The sequence below is a fragment of the Suillus clintonianus genome (assembly GCF_016758775.1).
Source record: "Suillus clintonianus strain FC179 chromosome Unknown DEU56scaffold_166, whole genome shotgun sequence".
Taxonomy (NCBI): domain Eukaryota; kingdom Fungi; phylum Basidiomycota; class Agaricomycetes; order Boletales; family Suillaceae; genus Suillus; species Suillus clintonianus.
Window position 1 is genome coordinate 1 of NW_024539390.1, and position 15,636 is coordinate 15,636.

Consider the following 15,636-nt stretch of genomic DNA (forward strand, 5'->3'; position numbering starts at 1 on the left):
ATTCACACAATTTTCGCGTAATTTCCAGGTATTACACAGGGGAGGTTTTTCCTGATGGCATAGCGCGGGAACGGTTACCTGAAATACCACACGAGAAGGTCAGATATGTGTCTGTCTTTATGGTTATCGAGACGACAAGATGTGCCCTGGATTATATGGATCATCAACGAAAATTTCCTACTCATATATGCAACAGGAACTTACACGAGTGAAAATTTGTCTTTTGGACAGCTGAGATGGCAGCAGACATGCATTTTGCCCTGGAAATGTGAGATTGGTTGCGCGTCGTTAATGTTCGTGCAAAGATCTAAGCAAGTGTCCATCGTACCAGACGTTTGCGACACCGCCACGGAGTTTGAATGTGATTTAGAACACGTTTAGAACACGATTTGAATCTAGAAAGGGGGTCTTACCCCCCCTTCTACATATCAATCTAGAACTGGGTCAGTTTGACGTGCGGACTTGCAAAACACTGACGTTTGACAGCGGCACGTCGGCAGGAGCGGTTTAGAACTACGTTTAGAACTAGAACAGTGTTCTGAACACTGCGGGAAGTCACCCATTAGGCAGGTGTGATGCAGGGACTCCGTGCACCTCTGGCAGCTTTGCTTTTTCTAATAAATAAGTGAACAAGTGCGGCCAAGTGTCATTCAACCAGACAACAAAAACAGTAACACGAAAAAGACAAACTCTACAGTAAGTTAAGTCACAATCAAATGTTTCATCATTGTCCTCCTCATCAGAGAATCCTGCAATAACTAATGCCTCCTCCTCTATGATTGGAGCTGTAGGCAGTGCATTGCACACTACTATCTCCCCTCTGTTTTGTATTTTTCTTTGGCGGACGGAGCATCGTTAATATGAATGCAGCGCGATCTAGCGCACTTCACCAGCGGAATCGACTCTTATTGCATACAGTTCCTTTGCGGACGCCGGCACAAAGTAGGCGGGTGTTGACTACTTCAATACCAGTTGCCTCACCTTCCAGCTCTTCGCCATCTTCCGGTCATGGTCATGGACACGGGAAAGCATTCAATTCTTCACTTGCCGTAGACAGCATTGGTATTGCAGGTAGCAATCCTGCCGAATTCGCTTCAATCAATCAGTTCGAGACCTCGCAAACGTTCTGCTTTGAAGTGACAGACTTAGACTCAGGAACTGGTGTGTATCTGATCAATACTCTTACAGCGTGTGATTTTATATTCATCATGCACAGACTACAGACGGATACCACACGTCCTCTCACACGTTTACTATCATCCACTAACACCAGAGAATAAAGCCGAGATCGACAAGATCTTTAATTCACTGACATGCCCAACTCCTACTGCTGCACTTCAAGATCCTGTTGTGGAGAATCGTCCCATAACGACTTGGGGCCGCACCCTTCACGTTCCGCTCAGTATTGTATATATTGCAGATCTTCCCTTTATAAATACACAAACTCATTCTAACATGCATCTGCAAATTCACTTGTTTTACATTGTCACTGTAAGCATTGCTTGCTACGTGACCGCGATATGCTGACCCCTTTGTGATTTGTTTGCAGGCTTCCTTGACACGTATATGAGTTCGCAGACCAGTATGGTCCACCGTATCTCCCTCAGCGGTCGGTAACTTACGTTCTGTCATTGTTCATTCTCGTGCGAATCACCTTAACTCTCCCATGTGACTCACTCTAACTCGGTGGGCGCTCTCGTAAATGCGTTGATCAGCAAAAACAAGGTCCCGACCTAGTCACTGATCAACGAATTTCCCAAAGCGCTCCCATATGTTCAGTCAGTCTCACTTACGATTTGCTTACAATTCGCGAGCACGTCGCAAAATGACTTAAAAGACCCTGTGTTCTTCCGAACTTCTGAGGTCCATGATCGGGATTTGACATTTGCAAGTATGCCTTACAGTGAGGGGCCTCCTCGGCGTAGCACATGGGAATATTTTCGACAAGGAACATATAATAAAGGCCAAGACACTCGAGGTGCTCCATCGAATTCTGCTACAATGTCATGTCTCCTGTTACCGAGATCATCACGCTCATCAGCAACCATGCGATGAAGACGACTTCCAACTTCCAGGAAGTCCTTGAGCTCTTGCGCCAGCCTACTATTGAAGGCATTCAAAAGATGTACTGGGGTGACCGCGTCCAGCAGCCCGGGGTTAGGCAGTGGTTCATCAGTGCATTCTAATTCCAGTAACGCTGTATTGAGCTAATTATGTGCACAGATTGGGACCGCCGTTCTCAGGGGTCAGAGTCGACGGCCGCAACAATGGCACAGGTCAAAGAGAAGCTTGACGCGATCATCGAATCCCCACCGACGTGCAGGCTCGTCGCTTTCAATCCCTTTCTGCCTACCAAATGCTTTGCCGCGCCGTTCACAGAAGTCATCATCAGCACCATAAAGCCTGAAACGGACCTGAACGCATTCAACAAGGTAGTTGACGAATTGTTGGAAGTGTGCCATGACTTTGAGGGATGCTACGGAACGGCGTGGGGATACGTCGTTGATGCAAGTGAAGTAGTGCTGTTGGTAGGATGGGAAAGTCCAGAGGTGAGTGCGCGTAATCTAGAAAGTGTGAAACGATCCCCATCTTGTCTGCAAAATATGAATCAGGTCATGGATCATCTGATAAAAGCCAAGACGCTTACCTCCCGCTTTCTATACAACTAGCGTCTACTTTGTAACTCCTTGAGTTTGACTAATGTTTGGGTCAAGCAAGGTTTCTGTCGATGCAGGCGGCAATTCTCGAGTAATTTATTTATTCGAGATCGAAGTGCACGGAGTCCTATTGCCTTATATGTGATTGTGACATGACTAAGTGAGCGCGGCAGTCCTGTCTTCCATATAACATGTCCTCCTCACCGGGTTTTTGGCAGAACTCTGCCCACAACGCTATCGACGACGGTCCGCCCCACCATGATTTGGCAAGCAGCACTTAAAGTTGCAACGGCAATTGTCATCACCATTCATTGCAATATCAATACAACCGCGTCTCTATTACAGTGTATTGCGTATGGAACTGCAGTCCAAGTTTGATTTTCAAAAACTCGGCTTCGCTGCCTTTACTGGAACTTTCGCCTACTTTTCCTTCCTGGAAAGAAGGTATCGGAAATCACATTTGAATGGGGTATGGTTGTCGGACCTAACCAGGGTTAAGGGTCCAGCGCCTGCCGACAGGTAGTTTGCTGTAGCATGAGAATCATTACATGCCAGCAGTACTCCAAAGCTTTTATTCGCACCTCAGATAGTGCGGGCCAGGGTTTCCATTGATATGGGATGCTCAAAAACCCAATCTTTACTCGATTTCATCGTGGTTTACAGCGAGTTTCTTCCAATCCTTCTTCCCATCGATCATGTCACAACTATCTGACCTGCGCATCTCTGATAACGCACAACTCGTCCTTAGTGCTGCAGCTTGTCTTGGTGTCATAGGAGTAATTGCTCGGGCTTACCGGCCTAAATCAGGTCTTCCCCTCCCACCTTCCCCTCCTACCTGTCTGCGCCTTTGGGTGACTTTGTCTCGCGAATCCTATCGAGACGTGGCACCAATAGGATGAACTTTGCGAACCATTCACGTTTCCGTCGGCACTTCTTGCAGTGTATGACCGTCGGAGCGCTCACCATAGCCCAACGGCTTCTCTTGGTGGTAAAATGACGAACATCCGTGACCCGTCGCACGATAACGTACAGCCTCAGGTGACACATCGATTGGTATGGAGAACTTAAAAGTCACTCATCACTTGAATGTATCACAACTAACCATGGGTTCCCTCCAATCCCTCCTTTCGCTCATCCCATACAACACAGCTGACCTGCGCATCTCTGACAATGCGCAGCTCGTCCTCAGTGCCGCCGCTTGTGTTGCTGTAGTAGGAGTAATTGTTAGGGCCTATTACCCTAAATTACCGAGCGGCCTTCTTCTCCCACCTTCCCCTCCTGTTTCTTCGAGACTTCAAGGGCACGTCCTGCCGTATCCAAAGTGAAGTGTCTCATTCGACTCATTGACTTTTGAATGCTGATTGTGTATAATCGCCGACAAGACCATTTCTCACTGTAGAGGGATGGATAGAAGAGTACGGTCCTCTGATCACTATTCGATCAAAATTTGAGAGGATTGTTATTATCGGTCGTTACCAAGTCGGTCCCTCCATGCTGCGTTATCATATCCAGGCTCAACGACATTCTGTTGCAGGCCGCCGTGGACATTATGGAGAATCAAGGTAAATTGCTAGCTGATCGTCCTCCCATGATTGCTGCTGGTGAAATTTTTGGCGGGGGAATGAGCATTGCCTTTTCACCCTTTGGTGACAGGTTCCGTCGGATGCGTAGGTCAGTAGTCCGCCAAACTTCCCTCATCTATTTTATTGTACGCCATGATGCAGAGCGTTACATTCGCATCTCCAGCCCAAAGCAGCTGAGGCCTATCAGCCACTGCAGATGTCGCACGTGAAGAACATAGTTCTTGGCGTTCTCGATGACCCACAAAGCTTCCAGCACCATGTGATAACGTATGTGTTGTTGGTTATGATTGTATTAGTGCTTTGCTTACGGGCGCTTTAAAGTTATGCTGCAACGACAATTATGAAAATTACATATGGGAAGAACACGCCCACGTCTGCGTCTGATCCTGAAGTCATTGAGATGCGTAAATTGGTTGGGGTGGTCTCTCAAGTCATGCGCCCTGGTGTTTATATGGTGGAATCGATCCCATGGCTTAAATACCTTCCTTGGTATGGTCGAGACTTAAAGGCATGGTTTGAGAGGAGCAAGAAACTCAGCCTTGGTAACCTGAACCGCGTGAAAGCGCAAATGGTATGCATTTCTTTTTAAATATTCACTTCATGTTTGAGTCGTTCCACAGCATAGCAATGAGGACATCGGCCCTTCGTTCACGAAATATATGCTAGAAAACAGCCATCTCTATGGATTGTCAGAGTTAGAGATGGCCTTTCTTGGTGGTGCCCTTTTTGGAGCTGGATCGGATACGGTGAGATATTGTTTTGTTGCCTCCGAAGATTTGTGCTTAAAATCAGGCGAAAGACTTCTATGTCAATATGTACGGTGCTCATGGCAGCCGCATGTTTTCCCGAAGAGCAAGCTAAAGTTCAGGCCGAGCTTGATGCGGTCGTCGGAAGGCACCGAGGTAGCTTGATGGATTTCCCTATCGTGGTGTTGTGCATTCAATGATTTTTGGATTAAAGCGCCGACCTTCGCCGATCAAAAATCCCTTCTTCACCTGCAAGCGTTCATTTCTGAGGCTTTGAGATGGAGACCTGCAACTGCTAGTGGTGGGCGTTTTCATTTTCGTTTTGTATCTAAATTTCACAACATTTACGCTGCAGGATTTGCTCACCGAACAACCACAGACGTGATTTGGGCAAGTAATTTTTGAACAACTTATCGCGCGAATGATAATCTAGCCCTCCAGAAAAACTATTGTATTCCAGCTGGGACCACGGTATTCGGCAACCATTGGTAAGTAATTTGCATCAAAAAATGAAGGATTTAACAGTCACTACCTTAGGTCGATCTCTCGAGACCCAGATGTCTACCCGGAGCCTGACGCGTTCAAGCCTGAGCGCTGGATCAACGAGCAAGGCGGCCTGAATGATTTAAAATTCTTTATCTACGGCTTTGGTCGGCGGTAAGCACCGTCTTTCGGCTATTCGTTTTTGAATGTCATTCCTTTCAGCGTATGCCCCGGTCAACATGTCGCGAACAGGTAAAGTTATCTTGCACGTGCGCAGTCTTCCGAACTCACTTCAGTTTGTACAGATCGGTGTTCATCATTGCACTCCTTATTCTGTGGTCCTTCAGGCTCACTCTGGATCCTACGAAGCCATTTGAGGACATGGGATTCATGAACGGGTTTATGCCAAATGTTATGCCGTGCACATTTGAGTTTGAGAAGAGGATTCCGGAAGCGGAGCTCAGGCGCATGATGCAGCATTATCCTGAGGCTGCATAAAAAGATTTGATGCCAAGATGGGCCAGGGAGAGAATGAAGAATATATTCTTCATGAATCACCCATATCGGTGCATAATCCGCAGTACGTTTTAATTTTTTCCAAGCCCATTTTGAATTGGGCATTATATAGTTGTCTCCATATCCCATTATATCCTGTCTTCCCTCATCCAATGCAGACTATGATAACATAGTATCACAGAGTCCACATCAAATGGTTGTGATATTCGTATCGCTGTGTGTTCGCGAACACAATTGTCCTGATGTTCACTTGAGCAGCTTACTCATGAATGACACACATGACAGTGTTAAGATGCTAATAGAGCCTCGGCGACCTCTACAGTGGCTGTCACACACTTGCTGCGTCAGGATTCACAGAAGGAACCTCCTTTCTCCTTCTGTATGGTTTAACTAGGGAGACCACTTGGACCCCTCCAATTACCGACTCCAAAGCGAAGTTGTATGAAAGATAAACAAATCAGTATGCCATCACGGGGTGAAGAAAACAGAGTGCACTGCTCAGTCCGTCACCCAGTGGGAAGAGCCTTTCATGAGACAGACTGGTCATATTGTGTCATAAACATGTCCTACGACATGGTCATAGGTCGTTCTCTTGTCGGTGTGGTGACTTTGTCGCTCTTGTCATTTTTGCCTGAAACGAAAGAAACTACCAGCATACTCTGCCAGTGCAACGGACAATCAAACAGGAGGTAACATGGATGAACATATAATGACCGGTCCCTAGACTTCGGCTGCATGCTGCATGGCCAATGGGGGACTTGAAGGAGGAGTCCCGGACTATACGCGCCTCACGGTCCTCCAAGTAGGATATTATTTAAATCACACACGGCCTGTGAAAAAAAGCTGTACCCCCGATTGTTGGGTTAGAATTGTTGATCATGCTTATGTCTCTCAAAGGGCACATTCAGAAATCAATCAATCTACTAGTACTATGATCCTTCCTCCTGTTTGACACCTTGACGTATTGGTGTCTTGAATCATTTTACCGCACACCTATTGAATGCGATAGTGGTGATGCTAACATTCTGAGGTCACTCCTTCCAAGTGGTTGGAGGTTCCTCGGGATAATGCTGCATCATGCGCCTGAGCTCCGATTCCGGAATCCTCGTCTCAAACTCAATAGCGCATGGCCTGTCTACTTTCTCCCCGATCATGAACCCCATATCATCCAATGGCTTCGTATGATCCAGCGTGAGCTCAAAGATGGATTAGATTGAGAAGAAAATAAGGAGGGAGAACTCACAAGGTGCATGGTGGAAGGAAAATCGTTTTCTCCCAAATGGTGCGACAAAGCTGCATTCAACAGCATTCGCAAATTCGGACTCATATAGGATCTGGTAGGTGTGTTTCGGCTGCGACTGTGTGTAGGTGAGTTTAAAGATGAAGAAGAGAGAGAATTCATGGGATGGATATGACAAGTTAATACAAGGTATGAGTCTGACGACCGTGTGAAGTCTAAGTGTTGACTGATAACCTTATGTCAGTACCAACATGTCCCAATTGTGGGAAGGTCTTCACCAAGGACAGCAGTGTCACTCGGCATTCTAGCCAACCCCGAACTTCCTGCCATAGCTCCATCTGTGACATTGTCAATATCTTGCAGTTCGCAGAAGTAGAACGGCCATCGTGTCACGCCTTGCTTGAAGCTGATGCTACTATGCGTAATTTGGACGATCAGGTGCATGCCAACTTCGACAACGACTTCAATCCTATCGACAATGACTTTGGAGCAGCAGAAGGGTTATTGGAGGAGCGGTACGAGGGTGCCGGGATGTGCTACTCTGAGGATGGACTAACCTTCTTAGATCTATTTGATGCCGATGAATTCGCCGAGTACAGGAACGAGAACCTTTTCTACCCTTTCGCATCCAAGGAAGAGTGAGAAATAGCTGATTTCCTTCTGGGTTCACCCCTTAGCATGGCAGCTATTGACGTGTTTCTGAAGCTTTCTCTGGTAAGTACTATCTTCGCACTCTGCAGCATTGATTAGTTTACCCCTTGTTCAGATCCAAAAACTACACCTTTCATTCAGCAATGTCAGAGAACTGTGAAGCCGCACAGAGATGCTTCCTAGCGGACCAAGCTGGAAGTGTCGGATCATCCCCTCCATCTATCCCACGAAATACCCAATTTGATTGTTTTGGAGGGACCCTATTGAATGCCTAGAAAGTCTTTTCTCCAACCCGCCTTTCCACAACAAGCTTGATTTTACCCCTCGTCGTGTTTACACGACAGCAGCGCATCTTGTGCGGGTATACTCGGAATGGATGACAGGTGATGCTGCTTGGGAAATGCAAGTACGTGCAGCAGTTACATTTTTTTTTGTCATCTCAACACGCCTCCTGTAGACTCAGTTTCCTAGAGGCGCCACAATTCTCGGCACCGTACTGTCCTCCGACAAAACTAATATCACCACCATGACTGGTGCCAGACTCGCCCATCCGCTTCTTCTGGGACTCGCTAACATACGCATGCATACTCGCACAAAACTTTCATCAAAAGCTTTCCTACTTACGGCTCTACTCCCCATCCCAAAGTACCTACACCCTATTCAACGAATGCGAGGAGTGCTTGAAGATCGCCTTATGCACGAATGCCTTTCGATTATTCTCAAGCCGTTGATGAAAGCTGCTGAGGTTGGGATCATGATGTCTGATCCTGTCGGAAATGTTCAGCACTGCTTTACTCCTCTCGCTGCATACATTGTCGACACCCCAGAGGCAGCTATGCTTGCCTGTGTACGCGGGAAGATGTCTCCATTTACCATGGCATGTTACCTGCAGTTTGGTGACAGTTTTTGGCACCCCCCTCGTACCCGCTCTATCATGCTTGACCAGCTCGCCAGCATCACGGTCGATCCCACTGACCTCGAGGCTTATTTTGACGCCTGCACTGAATATCAGCTAAATGGTGTCTGTGCACCATTCTGGATGGACTGGCCGCTCGCTGATCCCTCAATCTTCCTGATGTCAGAAGCACTGCATCATTGGCACAAGGAGTTTTTCGACCACGACTGTCAGTGGTGTCTAGTAGCCGTTGGCGCCTCAGAACTTGATTTGCGGTTCTCGATCCTACAGCCTGTCACAGGTTATCGCCACTTCACTGGCGGAATCTCGAAACTCAAACAAGTCACAGGGAGAGGTCACCGTGATATCCAACACTACATCGTTGGCCTGATATCCAGCGCAGCCCCTCGTTGTTTTGTCATCGCAATCTGTGCCCTTATGGATGTTCGATATTTGGTGCAGAGCCCTGCTCCTGATGATGACTTATTGGCAAGTATAGACCGAGCCCTTATGACCTTCCACAAAAATAAGAACATCATCATGACTTTGGGCACGCGGATGGGAGCCAAGAAGCCTATAGATAACTGGTTTATTCCCGAACTAGAATTCCTTCAGAGTATTACTTCTGGCACACGCAACGTGGGCGCTCTGATTCAATGGTCTGCAGACACGACTGAGCACGCCCATGTTTCGGAAATCAAAGACCCCGCATGTCGTACCAATAACAATGACTACGATCCCCAGATCTGCCGGCATCTAGATCGAGATGAAAAGTTGCGATGTTTCGCAATCGCCGCGATGCTGAAGAGTCATTGCACTTACCATGATCCCGATGACAGGCCTGGAGATGTTCCTGAGGAGGAGGAAGATGAGGGGATAATCGATTGTGACGAGTGGGAACAGGACGATCCGCGAACTGCCCTTCTAGAAGAAATGAACCACACCCGCGCCACCATGAATTACTTCAGTAAAGCAAGGCAAATACTTGCTGCAAGGGATGGAGCTATTTCTCACCCTCCTCGAACATCTATCGCTGGTGGTACCACAATCCACCTTAACTACAATCCTTCTTGCACCAGAGTTAGTGTTGATGACGTCACCACCACTTTCAACATACTGGATCTGCGTGTAGCACTTTCAGAATTCTTGCTACATGATGCAAGGGAGAGAGGAGCAGTTTATGGGGTGGGGGGTCCAAGAAGAAGGCCGTTGATCGACAGGACTCCAATCCTTCCATTTGACCGTGTTCAACTATGGTATACTGTTCGCCTTCAGCAAACATCTTTCCACAATCCTAGCATCACATTACCAGCTCAAACCATACACGCATCTCCTCCTGGCCCTGGGTGGCCAAAAGGCCGACATGACACTGTCCTTGTCAATGTCGAAGGGGGGTCTGTGTGGCCTGAATCAGGTCTAACAGGTGAGAATTACTTTATTGATATGAACACATACAAACCTCATTCTTTGAAGGTCATGCAATATGTGAATTGCACCTCATCATACGTCCAATACCTCAAAGAGGTTCTTGCATCATGTGGAGAAATCGATATCTGTGCTATGTGCAGGTTCTGACCATTGGTTCGGTCGATCCTGCCACTGAGATGATCATTCTGAAATGTGCCAAATATACTGATGGCACTCCCGTTGGTAATATTGTTCCCCTGTGTCAACTTCGCTCTTTTATCAGCCTCATCCCTCGGCTAGGGGATGTGGTGGATGCACAGTTCACGAAAGCAATGTCTATGCACTATTCTCAATCATTTCTTTTGAACAAGTACTTCGATAAAGATTTTTACTATGCCCATCATTATGCTTCATGTAGGCAATAGCTAGACGACATGTTGTAGCATTCTGTTCTCAATTTAGGTCAATCTTGTGTGGAAAAAAAGAACAATGCGCAGCTCTCTCAAAGAAACTCAGCGAGGGTCCAAGCTCTATTGTCAGTGTCATGGCAGCGCCAGCGGCATCAGCATCCTCTGTGTCAAGCTATCTCCTTGCAACAGTTACTGCCTCCATCCCTGCCAGTGGCGACTTTGAACACCAGAAGCAGGATTACATGGACAATTTGATGAAGCACGAACTGCTATTGGGCCCCAATGACAATTTAATGGGTGGTAGACGAGTTCTGTGGGAGGAGGGCATACAAGGCCGCGCATCGTCCATCCTCGACATCCTTATTCCGCAGTCTAAACTAAAAATTCAAGATATTCATAACATCAAGTATGTCAAGAAGAAGTACAATTGCATCATACACAGTTTATCTGTATTTCAAAATCCACGGAGTATCAATGCGCAATGGAGGCTCACCCATGTCTTTAATGGTCCACTGAAGAAGACGAAACGGAACCAGCAGGAATCACAGAATGATACAGAGGAGGAGGGGGAGGGGGAGGGGGATGCAGAGGGAGATTTCAGTGTAGGCGAAGACATGATGGAGACCGATGGCAGCTGGTTGCAAAAATCATATCAGACTGGAGAAAAATGTCCAATCCTGGCTGTAAAGGTGTCGGAAGAGAAGAATTGGGAGCGCCTCTTCAGAAGCATCTACTATGACATGTGTATCAAGGTCAAGTCTAAGACGGGCTTGCTGCCCTTCCAAGTTTTACCAGAACCGCGATACTGGTCTTCAGAGTTTGCTAACAATCCTGTACCAGACGCCAATGATTCCAGGAAACCTGATCTAGTCCTTATGGACTATAGATGGAGGAAGTACAGTAGGAAGGAGAAGTGTTGGGCGGATGTTCTGACAGGAGTAGAGATCACCATCTCAGAACTGGCGGAGGGAAAGGGCATACCAATATTCTTGGGGGTTGCAACCAAAGGCTACCCTATGATGCACGAACAGCTGTGGCGTCGGTTTGTTCTTCTTTTCAGTATCGCGAACTTCAAGCTTTGTGCACATTACTTGGACCGTTCTGGAATGATCATCTCAGCACCCATGCCAACTGGCCGAGATGCTGTACGTTTCGCCAATGTCTTAAACACAATGACACTAGGAAGCCACTCTGCTCTTGGTCTCGATCCCACCATTCACACTTGCAGCACCATTTGCTCCGAGTCCATCACTCATGCTAATTTACCGGAGGGGGTTGATTCCATGCCAACTGGAGCGGTGGGTTGGGTTATAGGTGATGAAGGCGAGGTGTATTGGATTATGGCGATTCTGTGGAAAAGTTGTGGTCTTTTTTCACGCAGAACCGTTTGTTATCGCGTCCAGGACAAGGATGGACAGGAGTACACATTGAAAGACTGTTGGGTAGACGCGGACAAACTCGATCAAGAGGTCAATTTTCTCTGAGCCATCGATGGTATTCCAAATGTGGTCCAGCTAAAAAAATATTGGGATGTTAAGTATGGTAGAAATGTCAACAGCACGTCATACATTTGTGAGCATGTCAGCGATTACCTCCCACCTCCACCAATCTATGTTGACAAGATTCACCGTCGCATGCTTTTGACTCCCTGCGGACTCCCGCTAACCAACTTCAAGTCTATACCAGAGCTGATCAATGTTTTTCTTAACCTTGTTGTTGGTAAGTTCCCCTGGTGGTCACCTTAAATTTTGGTGCTGAAAGATTCTGGTAGCCCACAAAACAATGACGACACAGTGGAAGGTTCTTCATGGCAATCTCAGTCCCAACAACCTCATCATATACGAGGGAAAAGGCTACTTTATCGACTTCGACCACACCAAATTCATCCAAGTTGACAATCAAGCAAACAATTCGCGTGGAACAGTAAGTTTGAAATTTATATATATTTTGTATTTCTCTTGATCTTGTTGTTCGAAGGGAACTATACCATACATATCCTACCACCTTCTCAAGCTCATGGGAAAATCTCCAATGCCTGTCTCAATCGAACACAAGGCCTCCGATGACCTCAAGTCGCTCTTCTATATTCTCCTTGAATTTATGACTATATACGATGGGCCTGGCGGCCAAATCACAAATGATGGGGTGCCCCCCGAGAACTCCCGTAGATGGCATAAAGCCTACGTTAAGATGGACAAAGATGGTCTCAGGACTAGTGGATCCCTCAAGAGAGAATTTCTTATGGACATGGCTCTGCATTACGAGCTTGCACCATATTTCCAAGCTTGCCGTCCCATCCTCGAAGACTGGCGCTCAGCAATTGGTCATGCGATATATTTTGATATGGACGTCTCTCACAACACAATTAGCAAGATCATACAACGGGGGCTGGATAACATCAGCAACTTTCCGAGTCCTCAGATTGAACCATCGATGCCATCTACCAGTCTACCAGGTTCCTCAGCTTCTTCTTCAGCCGTGGTCCTGGATCTGCAGCCTTGTCGTTCCATCCGGATAAAACACTCTGCACATTCATTGGTGCCATCAGTTTCTTCGACATTGTTCACACCTCCCCCCCCCCCCCCCACGCTCTCCGCCTGAGGCTTCGTTGAGTGATGGTCCTCATCATTCTAGGTGGAAGAAGAAGAGGCATGTTTCCACGTACTGATGTGTAAGCCCTGTGATGGGTTATCCACCTCTCACGGAACTCAAGAAAGTTATCATCTCTATCAAGAATCAACAAGACAGTGTTGTGTCCGGTGCCATTGCACAAATACTGACAGGAACATTGTTGAAGCTGATCAAGTTCTGGTGACTATCAGTTCAACGTCTGTACTTAAATCTACACATACGCGGAAGACTTTGTGTTCTTATTCGGCTCTAATAGTTTTATGTAATCAGAACTTGCTATATTTTTCAAGCGAATATTCCAAATACGCCTGTGAGCCATCCTCCACCACCCATTTCAATGCCTCCCAAGAAGAAAGCCAGACATATATCTCCGGAAAACAATTCCAGGAAGGATTCCAAGCCCTCTCGACAGAGTGTACGATCGAAGCGAGGTGTTGGAGGTCACGCAGCCCAGCTGCAAAAAGCTGGTGAGATGGTGATGGCCCCAACAAGGCAAAGGAAGGGCGCTATTGAGATGAGTGATTCGGAAGAAAATCCTATGGCTCCTTCGCAAGTCGCGAGAGCAAATAAAAAAGTAAGTGTTCTACTTGAGCTACTCAGCTAACGATGAACATTATTACAGGCTCCTGCAAAGGCCAAAGCTATACAGCCAGAACGCCAATGTGCTCGCTCTCCACGTCCATTCCTCCGCACTGCACACCACTCTGATAGGTTTGGGTTCAAGTCGCCGTCTGCTACAAACCTAACCCGACCTAGCCGCAGCCAGAACAAGACTAGAGAGACTGCTACGCTCGAGCGCAACACTTACGAAAATGACATGCAAGACAATGAAGATTTTTTCAAAAATACTGACGACAGCCACCAGCAGCATGAACAAGACGAACAAGATGAACTAGATGGTGAACATGACGACAAACGAGAAGATGCACAGGACAACAAGCAGGACAATGATCAGGACAACAATCAAGACAACAATCAGGACATATCGGAACAACAACAACAACAACAACAACAACAACAACAACAACAACAAGACCATGAACAAGATGAATGCAGTGAATGATATTCAAGGGAGGATCCGCAAACGGGCCGTCGTGATGATGAAGATAATCTGATGGAATCAGACCGAAACCAGGGCGAGGATTCCCGAGCAGACAACGAACATATCAATACAGGTGTTTTTGATGTCCTTGGGCAGCACCAGGCGAAAAATGGACGGTGCAAGGCTCCTTCACCAAGCCATCTATCAAGTGTAACCTTTTTTTCACACTTGAACTTGCAAACACTGACTTGCCCTAGTCCTCTCGCAGGCACTCGTGTCCGTGTTCCTGCTCGAAGTCTCCCCGTCAATACACAAACAAATGTGTAAGTTCTCATTTCTACCAAAGTGTGTGTCTAATCTCCTCCAACCAGATGTCTTGTCACCGATCTATTGAGAGTATTTGTGCTCCATCTGCTCATGTAAAACCTCCGTGCATGGCTCAAAATGTGCTGTCTACACAATGTTCTGCTCAAAGACCTCCGAGTCAGGGTTCTTCCGCTACTTGCTCCAAGTCCCTATACCCACCCATTTCTCATCCTTCCACCCATGCACTGACTCCTCGTCAGCGCTCTCCAACTCAATCAACCCTTGTTGGTGGCTCTAAATATCCACGTTCATTTCATACTTCCACCAGTAGACCAGTTTCATCGACCAGTCGACCAGCTTCATCGTCCAGTCGCATGCAGCCCCCCTCTCGTGGGCGCTCCTTATCAATGGCTCCACCTAGCCATGTTGCACGGTCAGATAATGTGCCTTCCCCCTCTCCTACTTCTCGATCTCGATCTCGTAGTCTTACGCCCAATGAGGGTGACCAGCCCAAGCACCAAGTGGAAAGGGCAAGCAAACAAGCAAACCCCTCGAAGCTTGGATTTTACCTGGACCTGTTGGCAGACGTTTCTTCAGGCGGCAAAGTTGGAAATGCGCCTACAGGCTGTGCTAACACACCCAATTCCAGAGCATCGTGACGTGGTAGCACTCGCACAGGAAGTCCTGGATGCAGAGTTATGGAAATACCACTCGAAGAAGATTAGGTCGGAGAACGGTAAGTCCCTCCATACTACTGGAGGTTATCACAATCTGATGTCCCTAGGATATTTCCCGGAATATCATGACCAGATGTCACGTTTTGTGAGTTCAGGTACTGTCTGAATGTACTTGCTGACAAGTAATCAGCTCTCCGATGACCTGTTTACATTCCGGACGGAAGTCAAGAAAGTTATCATCTCTATCGCAAAACAACTATACAACATCTTTGGCTTCCTGATTCGTCCGAGGTGAGTTATAACTGTGGGCGGCAACTCATTACATGATTTTTTTAGGGCAGGTACAAGAACTTTGTATTGCAGGTTCTTCGAGATGATGTCTAGATTTTTAC

The 15,636-nt window shown here is 47.0% G+C and overlaps 10 protein-coding genes across 10 annotated transcripts; all 10 read left to right on the top strand.

Annotated features, from left to right (window-relative positions):
• The first annotated feature begins 643 nt into the window (after positions 1-643).
• DEU56DRAFT_176997 (uncharacterized protein) lies at positions 644-1,594 on the top strand. The gene is made up of 3 exons (XM_041344926.1): positions 644-1,161; positions 1,217-1,491; positions 1,550-1,594. Exons 1-3 carry the CDS (start codon positions 861-863, stop codon positions 1,568-1,570), a joined length of 597 nt encoding a protein of 198 aa, XP_041201578.1. The 5' UTR covers positions 644-860; the 3' UTR covers positions 1,571-1,594.
• Positions 1,595-1,889: 295 nt separating this feature from the next.
• DEU56DRAFT_841042 (uncharacterized protein) lies at positions 1,890-2,700 on the top strand. Its single transcript, XM_041354977.1, has 3 exons — positions 1,890-2,175; positions 2,224-2,594; positions 2,648-2,700. The coding sequence occupies exons 1-3, from the start codon at positions 2,007-2,009 to the stop codon at positions 2,681-2,683; spliced, it is 576 nt and encodes a 191-aa protein (XP_041201579.1). The 5' UTR covers positions 1,890-2,006; the 3' UTR covers positions 2,684-2,700.
• A 55-nt stretch (positions 2,701-2,755) lies between these two features.
• DEU56DRAFT_975029 (uncharacterized protein) lies at positions 2,756-3,516 on the top strand. The gene is made up of 2 exons (XM_041359568.1): positions 2,756-2,817; positions 2,876-3,516. Exons 1-2 carry the CDS (start codon positions 2,810-2,812, stop codon positions 3,033-3,035), a joined length of 168 nt encoding a protein of 55 aa, XP_041201580.1. The 5' UTR covers positions 2,756-2,809; the 3' UTR covers positions 3,036-3,516.
• DEU56DRAFT_874239 (cytochrome P450) lies at positions 3,353-5,967 on the top strand (the record flags this gene model as incomplete). The annotated part of the gene is made up of 13 exons (XM_041355930.1): positions 3,353-3,516; positions 4,040-4,136; positions 4,192-4,328; positions 4,382-4,507; positions 4,562-4,811; positions 4,861-4,986; positions 5,040-5,142; positions 5,201-5,287; positions 5,342-5,376; positions 5,428-5,474; positions 5,524-5,643; positions 5,692-5,721; positions 5,775-5,967. 13 exons carry the CDS (start codon positions 3,353-3,355, stop codon positions 5,965-5,967), a joined length of 1,515 nt encoding a protein of 504 aa, XP_041201581.1.
• Positions 5,968-8,120: 2,153 nt separating this feature from the next.
• DEU56DRAFT_748676 (uncharacterized protein) lies at positions 8,121-8,333 on the top strand (the record flags this gene model as incomplete). Its single annotated transcript, XM_041349373.1, has 1 exon — positions 8,121-8,333. A coding segment is annotated over one exon (213 nt), but the record flags the coding sequence as incomplete, so codon positions are not given.
• Positions 8,334-8,342: 9 nt separating this feature from the next.
• DEU56DRAFT_689561 (uncharacterized protein) lies at positions 8,343-8,630 on the top strand (the record flags this gene model as incomplete). Its single annotated transcript, XM_041347095.1, has 1 exon — positions 8,343-8,630. A coding segment is annotated over one exon (288 nt), but the record flags the coding sequence as incomplete, so codon positions are not given.
• A 321-nt stretch (positions 8,631-8,951) lies between these two features.
• On the top strand, positions 8,952-10,603 carry DEU56DRAFT_748706 (uncharacterized protein; the record flags this gene model as incomplete). Its single annotated transcript, XM_041349375.1, has 2 exons — positions 8,952-10,194; positions 10,245-10,603. 2 exons carry the CDS (start codon positions 8,952-8,954, stop codon positions 10,601-10,603), a joined length of 1,602 nt encoding a protein of 533 aa, XP_041201584.1.
• Positions 10,604-10,722: 119 nt separating this feature from the next.
• On the top strand, positions 10,723-13,189 carry DEU56DRAFT_919417 (uncharacterized protein; the record flags this gene model as incomplete). The annotated part of the gene is made up of 4 exons (XM_041358268.1): positions 10,723-12,057; positions 12,127-12,307; positions 12,360-12,511; positions 12,566-13,189. 4 exons carry the CDS (start codon positions 10,723-10,725, stop codon positions 13,187-13,189), a joined length of 2,292 nt encoding a protein of 763 aa, XP_041201585.1.
• Positions 13,190-13,556: 367 nt separating this feature from the next.
• DEU56DRAFT_919418 (uncharacterized protein) lies at positions 13,557-14,282 on the top strand (the record flags this gene model as incomplete). The annotated part of the gene is made up of 2 exons (XM_041358269.1): positions 13,557-13,793; positions 13,842-14,282. 2 exons carry the CDS (start codon positions 13,557-13,559, stop codon positions 14,280-14,282), a joined length of 678 nt encoding a protein of 225 aa, XP_041201586.1.
• Positions 14,283-14,974: 692 nt separating this feature from the next.
• Positions 14,975-15,628, top strand: DEU56DRAFT_919419 (uncharacterized protein; the record flags this gene model as incomplete). Its single annotated transcript, XM_041358270.1, has 5 exons — positions 14,975-15,088; positions 15,153-15,303; positions 15,352-15,389; positions 15,435-15,535; positions 15,586-15,628. 5 exons carry the CDS (start codon positions 14,975-14,977, stop codon positions 15,626-15,628), a joined length of 447 nt encoding a protein of 148 aa, XP_041201587.1.
• Positions 15,629-15,636: the final 8 nt, after the last annotated feature.

Excerpts from the sequence above, each read along its gene's own strand:
- DEU56DRAFT_841042 (XM_041354977.1), top strand. The coding sequence starts at position 2,007 with ATGTCTCCTGTTACCGAGATCATCACGCTCATCAGCAACCATGCGATG. Across the intron at positions 2,176-2,223 it reads GGTTAGGCAGTGGTTCATCA|ATTGGGACCGCCGTTCTCAG; the intron begins GTGCATTCTAAT and ends TTATGTGCACAG. Across the intron at positions 2,595-2,647 it reads TGAAACGATCCCCATCTTGT|CTCCCGCTTTCTATACAACT; the intron begins CTGCAAAATATG and ends CAAGACGCTTAC.
- DEU56DRAFT_176997 (XM_041344926.1), top strand. The coding sequence starts at position 861 with ATGAATGCAGCGCGATCTAGCGCACTTCACCAGCGGAATCGACTCTTA. Across the intron at positions 1,162-1,216 it reads AGACTTAGACTCAGGAACTG|ACTACAGACGGATACCACAC; the intron begins GTGTGTATCTGA and ends CATCATGCACAG. Across the intron at positions 1,492-1,549 it reads ACTTGTTTTACATTGTCACT|GCTTCCTTGACACGTATATG; the intron begins GTAAGCATTGCT and ends ATTTGTTTGCAG.